At 44.7% G+C, this 11,013-nt stretch overlaps 1 protein-coding gene across 4 annotated transcripts in view; it reads right to left on the bottom strand.

Annotated features, from left to right (window-relative positions):
* Positions 1–10,012: 10,012 nt before the first annotated feature.
* The window catches only part of SPATA7 (spermatogenesis associated 7), a 39,780-nt gene continuing 38,779 nt past the window's right edge, over positions 10,013–11,013 (bottom strand). For all 4 annotated transcript variants that reach the window (XM_042944010.1, XM_042944013.1, XM_042944011.1 and 1 more), the window contains 2 exons: positions 10,877–10,934; positions 10,013–10,630 (listed from right to left, as the gene is read on the bottom strand). In XM_042944010.1, coding sequence (XP_042799944.1) covers positions 10,046–10,630; positions 10,877–10,934 — 643 coding nt within the window. In that variant the 3' untranslated portion in view covers positions 10,013–10,045. The remainder of the gene's footprint in view (positions 10,631–10,876; positions 10,935–11,013) is intronic.

Below are 11,013 nucleotides of genomic sequence, written 5' to 3'. Positions count from 1 at the left end.
TTTTTATTTTAATGTTTATTTATTTTTGAGAGAAAGAGAGCGTGAGGGGGAGAGGGATAGAGAGAGGGAGACACAGAATCAGAAGCAGGCTCCAGGCTCCAAGTTGTGAGCACAGAGCCCGACGCGGGGCTCGAACTCATGAACCGTGAGATCATGACCTGAGCTGAAGTCAGACGCTCAACCGACTGAGCCACCCAGGCCCCCCTGAAGCTTTTGTTGTCACAAGAAAACAGCTCCTTCAGATGGGTTGACATGTTAATATTCACAACATTAAGAAAATACAAGTGTACATATATAACATATATAACATAAAACTTTGTATGTTTTAAAATCTATAATTGGAGGTCAGCTGTACCTTAGGAACAGGCTTGAGATTTGCACGAACAAATGGAAACAAGAATTACTGTTTATTGTAAATCATTTTTAAAATCAGGCTTGTTAAAAAGTTTACTTAATTCAAGTGATCTCTACACCCAACATGGGGCTCAAACTCACAACCCTGAGATCAAGAGTCACATGCTCCTCTGAGCCAGCCAGGCATCCCTAAAATCAGATTTTTAAAGGGAATTCTTTGGTATATAAATTTAGGGAACTTGTTTCCCATCAGGATTTCATGTGGAATAAGCTAAAACTATCTTTTCCCAGTTTAAAGTCTATTAAAAAAAATTAAATTGGAGGGGGCTTTTTACTGAGCTGAGGGATAGACATTTCAAAAATAAAGGAATAGGGACATTAACAATTTGCCTGGAAAAGACATTTCTCAAAAGAACATGAGTTTTTCCAATTCCTCTAGACGAGGGCTCTGTTCCAGTATCTACAATTATAGAAAAACCAGGAAAAATCGGAAAGTGCAGTTGCTTAAGGTGTGCATGCATTGGATAAAGGATTCTCAGAAACAATTGAACGGGTCCTTGGATGGTTTAAGGTGGCATCCTTTTCTGTATAGTACAGGCAGTTCCCAAATAAAAATCGTGCTCTAAAAGTTCAGATGTATGTGTGTTGAATTACTGAGAAATATAGTAATATTTCCCCCTTGTAAGCCATATTCCAAGTGGGTGTTAACTTTCTCGGCTTGTCCTCCCAAAGCTTGCTGAAACTGTCAGGGCTCTGAAAGGTGAACCGTGGTGGAGAAGCCAAGGGCCATAATCTGAGCTCTGAGGAGAGAGCAGTCTTCCTCCCTGCTGCACCCTGGTGGTGAGATCGGAGAAGGAGTTCTCCGCCCCTCGGTGGGGACTGAGCCTCACTCAGCAAGCAGTTGTCAGCTGGATCAGTGTTTGCTGAGAGAACTCCACAGAAGTGACTGTCCCATCCGGTGTTACGGAAACTTGGATGGCCCGTGAAGGGTAGGGAGCAGGACGGAAAGGGACGGAACGGGACGGAGCGGGGATGCCCCCTGTGAAACCACCCGTGAGGCAGGGCAGGGGTGAAGGGGAGTGAATTGGCAATACACTCCCCTGCCTTTCCTGTCGCCCCTTAAATGTCCTCCCTTTATTGTCATGGGAAGCAGAGGATGGGCCAAGAGGGAAGTTCAAGGTCTGCAGCACCCAGCTCAGGAGGCAGCAGTTCCGAGGTTAATATTCCCACGCAAAGGGTATACGTAACGTAGGGTCTGGCTACACGTCGTGTTTCCAAATGACCCTGTGTATTTGAGAAATTAAAAGAGTTTTCAAAAATCTAGGGTAAAGCTGGACTTTCAGTATGTTGGCAGGTTAAGGGCCAGGAACCATTTCCTTATTTTAAATTATGCTTTAATATTATAAATAAGTACAAATGGATGACAAGAAAGGAATAATTGAACTTCTAGCTGCAGAACTGGCAGTACGGCTGTGAATTTTTGAAAATTACTAACTAGCTGTGTAAATCTTTTGATTGTTATTCTTTGGCTTCCATTAAACGACTTCGTGGTCTGTATCGTAAAAAGACTTAAAATCCCTAAAAGCCCTTGGCTCTAAATCTGGAATATAGCGTATCCTCCACTGGCTACAGTACATGATGTCACGCTGATAAACGTGCAATTTTCACTGAACTGGTTCGTTCTTCAGCTGTGCAAAAACCCCACTACCCTACGTAAGTTGTCAAATGTGTATACTATGGACATTTTAAGTGTGCATGTGGGTCTTAAATTCACACTCTAAAACCTCGTGGGAAAAAGTCGACAGTATTCGCTCTTAGGAGCAAGCGTGTGACTGTCAGAGAAATTCAGAAGGGTGGATTATCCGGTTTAACCAGAACATGAATCTGGCCTCAATTTGGGTTAATGAGGTTGATGAGACTAGTACAGAATTAATGACAACTGGCTTTCCATGTCAACCAGCTCGTTTGTCAGCTGAGCAAATCTGAACAAATGAATGAGGGGTATAAGCTCAGTCACTCATTTTGCAGTAGAAAAAATAGCACAGGTCATATGCTATCACACTATTAGAAATCACTTCAAATTAATGGACCCTTGAACGAGACAAAGCTTTTTACTTATTTTATCATGGTATTTTTCTTTTTTTTTTTTTTTTTTTTTTTTCAACATTTTTTATTTATTTTTGGGACAGAGAGAGACAGAGCATGAACGGGGGAGGGGCAGAGAGAGAGGGAGACACAGAATCGGAAACAGGCTCCAGGCTCCGAGCCATCAGCCCAGAGCCCGACTCGGGGCTCGAACTCAACGGACCGCGAGATCGTGACCTGGCTGAAGTCGGACGCTTAACCGACTGCGCCACCCAGGCGCCCCTATCATGGTATTTTTCAAAATGTAATTTGATCTTAAATATCCTGAAAGGATCTAAAGATTTTGCAGTTTTACTGGAATAAAAACCAGTGCAAATACTGGTTCAGCCCAACAAATAGCCTGAAAAACTAAATATTCTCCAGAGGTGACAAACTTGGTCCAGACTGGATTAAAAAAAATTTTTTTTAATGTTTATTTTTGACAGAGAGTGACAGAGCATGAGCGGGGGAGGGTCAGAGAGAGAGGGAGACACAGAATCGGAAGCAGGCTCCAGGCTCTGAGCTGTCAGCACAGAGCCCGACGCAGGGCTTGAACTCACAGACTGCGAGATCATGACCCGCTGGAAGTCAGACGCTCAACAGACTGAGCCATCCAGGCGCCCCTAGATTGGATTTAAAAAAACAAAAACAAACAAACCCACCAGGTTAAAAATAATACAAAACTCACTTGAGTTAAACAGAGTGAAAGAAAAAAAAAAAAAAACCAGAAGAGAAAAGATACTATAATTTGTAACAACTTGTAGGCGGATAGAGATCTAATGGGTTTTATTTGCATAATCTGGTTTCTGGCAGGACAGAGAAATTAAAGCAGTAATTATTGTGTAGGGATGATTCTTAATGTTTTTGCAAATTTTGTTAGTATCAGCTTGCACCCTTCCATATTAGAGTTTCTCAAGTCTATATTAAAAGTAGGCAGCTTAATTTCTTATAGAATTGAGCTATTACACTGTTAGAAGTATATGCAATTTCTAAGCAATACAAAATGAGGGAGGAAAATAAAAATATTTGTTAATATATCAAGCCTTTTTTTTATTTTATTTTTTTAACGTTTATTTATTTTTGAGACAGAGAGAGACAGAGCATGAACAGGGGAGGGGCAGAGAGAGAGGGAGACACAGAATCCAAAACAGGCTCCAGGCTATGAGCTATCAGCACAGAGCCCGACGCGGGGCTCGAACTCACGGACCGAGAGATCATGACCTGAGCCGAAGACGGACGCTTAACCGACTGAGCCACCCAGGTGCCCCTCAAGCCTAAAATTTTAAAAGCTTGGATACACACCTTACTCAAAAGATTGTCACTGGGCCATTGGAATATATATTTTTTACTGTAGTCTCATGTAATTTTTTACATTTATGATATAAAACAGATTTTTATCAGGCAAATGTTAAATATTTTCCTATGAAAATGCCTGTGCTTAATTCTATTGTGCTTAATTGAAGGAAATATTCTGAATTATAAAGGTACTGTTTGGCTCAGATGAAGAAATACACTCTAACAAGCCAGAAATTTGTTGTATATTTCTGAGTTGTATGATCTGGTTAAAAACGGAAGCAATCCAAACCCTACCCATAGAAAATTTAGCAGAGCATAGTTTAAAAATAAACATCTAGATAACACGTCTATTTAAGTAAAAATTCCAACAGACGTTAATATGGCTTAACAGACCTAATAAACCCAAAATTTGGAGGAAATTTATATGAAGTAACATTTTCTTAGAAAGTTGCCCTCTAATTCAAGCAATGCACTGGGAAATTGCACCTTTCTGACATGTGAGTATAAAGAGTTGCCTAGTATTGTTTTCTGGTTTAAAAAGCAATTTTAAGTGCTGTCTGAAGATCAATAATGTAAAAATGTATAATCAGAAGATCTTAATTCTTCTAAACTCATTGGTTTGTAAAATTGTGTACATTTAATGGGCAAAAAGTTTGGATGACTGTAATATATGTGAAATGAATGTATTAGTGTGTTTTTGCCATAAAAATAAATATTGAAGATACAACTCACGTGTGATTATATTAGTACAATTAAGGCTATTTTGCTGGAGTTTTTTTCACTTTAGATCTTATTGCATAGAGGCTCATAATTAGTCCCATTTCCCCATTGGGTTATTTCAAATAAGGTACCAAACCTTAGATGTTTCTGGGAGTAGATGCCAGTCTGTCATCACCTATCTCCGTAGTAATGGATCACTTACTTAGAAGACAGAATGCATCTTGCTGGGGCACCCGGGTGGCTCAGTGGGTGGAGCGTCTGACTCTTGATTTCAGCTGAGGGTCATGTTCCCGGGGTCACTCGCACTGAATGTGGAGCCTGTTTAAGGTACTCTGTCGCTCTCGCTCTCTTGCTCTCTCACTCTTTCCCTCTCCCTCTCTCCCCCTATGCCCCTCAGCCCTGCTCATGCTCTCTCTCTTAAAAAAAAAAAAAAAAATGTTTACAATGCATCTTGCCAAATAGCCAGCTTCACTAACCAGGGCATTTATGGAACAATTAATATACTTGAAGAATAAACATTTGTTGGGCCACCTGGGTGGCTCAGTCGGTTAAGTGTCTGACGTCGACTCAGATCATGATCTCGTGGTTCGTGAGTTCGAGCCCCGCATCGGGGTCTGTGCTGACAGCTCGGAGCCTGGAGCCCGCTTTGGAATCTGTGACTCCCTCTCTCTCTGCCCCTCCCCTGCTAATGTTCTGTCTCTCTCAAAAAATAAACGTTAAAAAAAAAAAATTGTTGACGTGCCTCCCAATGATATCCACTTCCCAGCAGGTTGACAGAGCTCCCCTGTAGTGGAACTTGATGTTATTTGTCAAATGTCCACCGCATTTGTTAGTGGGGTTTTTTTTCCCTAGACCAGCAACAGCAGCGCTGGAAACTTACTAGAAATTCAAATTCTCAAAGGTCATCCCAGGTCCGAAAATTCTGAACCCGAAGCTAGGGAGATGGGGCCCAAATTCTCCAGGTGATTCTGATGTACATTAAAGGGTGAAAATCGCCCCCTTCAGGGCTTTAAAAAGCCGCAGGTGGTCCACAGCCCCTCAGGTCCGTATTCCTTATGCAGGCAAACGGAACGGCACCCTCCGGGGCAAAAGGGACTTTACAGATGTGGTTAAGGTCCTTGAGATGGGGAGTCGGGTCATCCGGGTGGGCCCAAACTAGCCACGAGGGACTAAGCGGGAGGCAGGAGAGCCACAGTGTGAGATGTGGTGACAGAAGCAGAGGAGGGTGCGGGAGGGTTGAAGATGCCACGCAGCTGGCCTGCAAGATGCGGGAAGGGGTTGCAAGTGGAGGAGGGGTGGGCGGCCTCTGGAAGCTGGAAGAAGCAAGGCTACAGCCTGCAAGAAGAGGTCAGCCCCGGCAGCAGTCTGTAGGACTTCTGGCTTCCAGAACTGTAAGATGATAAAGCTTTCTTTAAGCCACTAAGTTTGTGGTGACTGTTACAGCAGCAAAAGAAAATGAGCACAACAGTACATTCTTCCTCTCGGCGGGGGGGGGGGGGGGGGGGGGGGGGGGGGTTGGGTGGGAAATCAGCTCACCGATTGTAGAATCTTGAAAGAACTAGGTGGGTATGGAATCCACCAGAACGGCTGGGTGTTTTCGTCTCCTAACTTGAATGTTGGTGCAAGATGGAATTCCTGAGGCAAAAGGTTGGCTTTGGAGCAAAGCTTTACTTATGTCATCTCAAAAGTATCTTCTTCCGGGCCGAAAATTAAACGTGGATTTGTTCTTTGGGGCTATGTCATCATTAGCTGAATCTGCTTTTAAAACATCTGGGAAAAGCAACTTATTAGGCGGTGTCCTGTGTCCAGGGGACTGCTGTCCAGGGCCATCCATATTAGCACGTGAAGGAAGGGTCAACAGTTACCACTGCTTTTAGATCTTATGTGGCTTTTTTTTTAATTAAAAATTTTTAAATGTTTGTTTATTTATTTTGAGAGAGCAGAGAGGCAGACAGGAGACACAATCCCAAGCAGGGTCTGCACCATCAGCACAGAGCCCGGTGTGGGGCTCAAACTCTCAAACCACGAGATTGTGACCTGAACTGAGATCAAGAGTTGGACGCTTAACCAACCGAGCCACCCAGGCGCCCCCAAGATATTCTTTCAATTATAATTTCTAAAGCCCTGAAGAATTAAGCCAAGGCTAATTTGGGCATATTAAAACTAAAACCTTTGTCTCATCTAGTCCAAACTCTTAAACCAGGGCCCAGGGTAAATTAAGTCACTGGCAGCCGATTGAGCCACTTGGCAAATCATAGTCTTGCCCCATAAAAGCTGCTCTGAGTCTTTTCTGAGTGGCTTCACTGGGGGGGGGAAGAAATGTGAGTTTTTAAAGGGAAGATGCTAGTTTACATTTTATACCATCTAAAATGTGAGCAAATGAGGAAATTTTCTTGTAATTTAGCAATTTGCTACATTCTCCCTCCCATGGGGAATTGACACTTTCTGAGTGTAAAGAGGAGAGAGGAAAGTTCTGTCCTGTTCTCACCTGTGGCCAACGCCGTCCTCTAGCTCCAACTGTCTCCCTCCATGAACAAATACGTTCATTCTCAAGCGGAGACAAAGACCTGGGATCCAAAGAGAAGTAAGTCCCTCGTCTTGAGAAGTCCACAGTCTAGATGGAAGAGAAACTGGGCACATAAACAGCATGACAATTCCCGCTATAGATCTGAGAGAGCCCGGATCCCACAGCGGGTGGGACAAATGGGGAAATCAGGCAGGGTCTCCCTGTGTTAAAATCTGGACTGTCAGGGAAGGCCCAAGAGAGCAGCACAGGGGAAATGGCATTCAGAGCAGGTAGCGAGTACAAAGGGTGGGAGAGAGAGGGAGGGAGGGGGGAGAGAGAGACAGAGAGAGAGAAGCTTTGCAATAAAGAACAAGTCATTTGATGTTCTAGACACTTAGGATAGTTGGTGGACGATGGCAAGGGATGAGCTGGGAAGGAAAACATAACTTTGTAAAAAATGCAAAGGGACCTGGGCTTTATCTTGTCGGCAAGAAGAAACTCTCAAAGGTTTTTGTTGTTGAAGGGAGTGGTGACATGGTCTGTTTTAGGGTGACAGCGACTGAATATTTCTCGCACAACCTATTTAGTTCTTACAGCCTTGCAGCGAAGGCCCTGGAAGTTCACCGCGGTCAACCACCGAGGCCGCCCTGGGTTCTGGTCACGGCTCCCAAGGATCAAACCCCAGGCAGTCTGTGTCGAAAGGCTCACCCATCGAGCCTCTGCGAGCAGAGAGGAGGATGGACTGCGGGAGGAGGCAGAGAGAGAGACAAGGATGCTAAGCCAGTGTTTCCCAAACTTAACATTCACTTCTCACCTTTGCACGACTTTTACCGTATCCAAGAACCATTCTTGATATTTCTTTAAACCAACAAATCTTTCTCAACCTGCATTTTATTTTAGTATCATTCAAGTGGGCCCCATGTGCAGCACAGAGCCCAACGCAGGGCTTGAACTCACGACCCTGAGCTCGAAACCTGAGCTGAGGTCAAGAGTCAGGTGCTTAACCCACTGAGCCACCCAGGCGCCCCTCTACACTTGAATTTTCAAGGGAAACCCAAGGACTACGACAACAAAACACCCTAAAAAGTACAAAAATTAGGATGGGTGATGGTCCTAGAGACAAAAAGCTGTGCCCAGACTTGGCGGAGAAGAGCAGATCTGGCAAAGCAGGCAGGCAGCGACAGGGCCGGGCCCAAGGCTCCCAAAGTGGAGCGCCAGCAGGACGGCAGCTGCAGCAAAGGGAGGACTTGAGGCGGGGCCGCGAGTCTGAGGTAGCTGCCTGGGTCGTGGGGTAAGGGATTTGTGGCGGAGAGGCTGGGACTGAAGAAAGGAGCCCTGGAGGCCGAGAGAGGGATGGCGCCCAAGAATGGAGGGGGGGAGAGATGACTGATGGGGAGGCCCAGGCTGGGAGCCAAGCCTAGGTTGAGGATATTTCAGGAGGTCGAAGAGGACTGTGGGATGGGAAAGGGAGGCGTCGCTCAGAAGGTTAAGGGGAAGAACTGCACAGGTGGGAGCTGAGGGGGAGGTGTGGCTGAGGAAGGGCTGCAGCCCGGGGGTGACTCAGGCATAAGACACTAGGGGGAAGTGGGTTGGGTGCTCAGCCCCACCGTGTTGCACTCTGCAGCTTGTCCCTGAGCCTGAATCGTGAACACAGCGGTGACAGCTTCCCATGAGCGAGACAGACCTGTCACCCACGTGTCACCAGAAATCAGCTCGAATACCTCAGTGGTGTGCACTGCCTTTGTGGAAACACTGGTCTGGACAGGGGATGGTAAAAGCCCGAGTTAAAGACCAGGATGCTTAGAGGCCGGTGCTAAGTTTTTAGAACATCTGGGCGACTGGGGAGCCTGAGTGGCTCGGCTGGTTAAGGGGCCAACTTCGATTCAGGTCACGATCTCACGGTTCGTGGGTTTCAGCCCCGCTTCGGGCTCTGCTCAGTGGCTGGAGCCTGCTTTGGATTCTGTCTCCCTCTCTGCTCCTCCTGCGCGTGTGCTCTGTCTCTCAAAACTGAATAAACGTAAAAAAAAAAAAAAAGAAAGAAAGAAAAGAATATCTGGGTTATCATTATTCAGTTACATTATTGTAAGCGGCTGAAAAGACATGAATAGAGGTAAGTCTTCTGAGGCAGATCTTAATAGCCAAGATCCCCACTCGTGGGTACAAAAGCGAGAGGAGAGTATCAGACTAGGTTGATAGAATGTTTGCCCTCGTAAGAAGGGACACTTTTTCATATAGATGACACACTGTTCTAGTTCACTGATAACTAGAAAGTCCTTGAAGCTTTAGATACTGCAGGAAAGTGAGAAAGAAGAAATTAAAGAGATTAGAGACCAGGCTTAATGTTTCGAAATCCGTGCCAGATCATAAAGCATTTCCCACTGCATACAAAATCACTTAGGTCTGGGTGAAACACGCTCCCCCGAAAAGCAACTTTAGAAATTGGAGCCAACAGATCCTAGGGAGACCGCAGTGATTCTCACCTTCCATACCCGTGTATAATATCTGCACCCCTCAAGCGTGGGCAGCACCTATGACTTCCTTCTAATGATGGAAGGTCATTCCTGTGGTTGCATCGTTGATATGGGACTCTATCTCACTAGCGGTCTCTCTCCCGTTAGCCTTAAAGAAGCAAGCAGCCACGTTGTGAGCTGCCTGCAGAGGGAGCCGCGTGGGAGGGAACGGTGGACAGCCTCTAGAAGCTGAGGGCAGCTGATGGCCAAAGGGAAAGGAATTCTGCCAACAACTGAAAGGAGTCTGAAACAGATTCTCGCCCCAGTCGAGCCTCCAAATTAGCCCACAGGCCCAACTGACGCCTGAATTGTAGCCTTGAGAGACACAGAGCAGGCACGTCTAAGTTGTGTAGACTCTTGCTCCACACCCATTGTGGGATAAATAATACATGTGTGTAGTTTGAAGCTGCAAATTTATGGTAATTTATTATAGAGCATAGAAAGCAAATACAGAAATCTTAATATATAAAAGAGAAAAAAATGGGAGAAAAGGAACACTGGATGATTGGTCATTTGGGGTATTTATTAATGAAGATCAAATATCCAAAGGGCAATCCTCAATGCTCATTTCCATGATTTTAAGAGTTGGTCCTTCCATGTCACGACTGTTGTCACCTTGGACACCGTGAAGCTGAAGGGACGGGGAGAGTTCCGGGCTCACACAACATAATTCATTCGAGGTCTCCACCTTTTCAGTGTCACTGTCGCCTTCAATGACATTCACAGAGGTTTCTTGGTCTGTTAAACTGTCTGAGACACTTGAATTTTTTTCATCCGAAATTGAAGGTCCGGGATTTGCTTCATCATTCACTTGTTGAATTATAACCCCTTCTGAATACTTCGATTTGTAGACGGGCAGGAAAAATTCATCCGGTGAGGAGAGTTTCTCGTTCTCACCCTTCGGCACGGATAGTAACATATCCAAAGCTTTTTGGTATTGCTGACGCTCCTGTTGAATTGTGGCATCGTGGTTACTTTTATGATGATTTTCTTCTGAGTCCTCAGCCTGTTCAAAACCCAGTAAATTCAGCATATCGACATCATCCAGCTTTACTAAGTTTTCCTTGGATGTGCAGCCTAAGTCCACCTTCAGGATACGCAGCAGGTGGCGCATTTTTCCCTAGGATTAAGACAAGAATAATGACATTAGCTGAGCTAGTCACACTGAACTACTTTTGTGGGCAGTGCTGTTAATCTCAGCAGGATTAATACTTACTTCACGCACGCTCCCCGCCCCCGCCACGCACACAAAAGGTACAAGGGCAAAACCGCTCTTGTTTTTAATGCATTCTTTGAGGCTATGGAAAAACTTCAAAATTCTTTCTATATTAGAATTTTTCTAATGAATGTCTGAAGAAAAACAAACCTCCTCCAAATGATGTTTATTTTGTTTTATGTGTCGCTCAAATAGTCGTTCTAAAAACCTGAAAGATAAATAGAAATGCCAACATCTCAAAATCATAAAATCAACCAAATACAAAATGGTCACGCAATAACAAAACT

The sequence above is a fragment of the Panthera leo genome, chromosome B3 (assembly GCF_018350215.1).
Source record: "Panthera leo isolate Ple1 chromosome B3, P.leo_Ple1_pat1.1, whole genome shotgun sequence".
NCBI lineage: Eukaryota > Metazoa > Chordata > Mammalia > Carnivora > Felidae > Panthera > Panthera leo.
The sequence above is the reverse complement of the archived record's forward strand: the minus strand, read 5'-3'. Positions and strand labels throughout refer to the sequence as shown.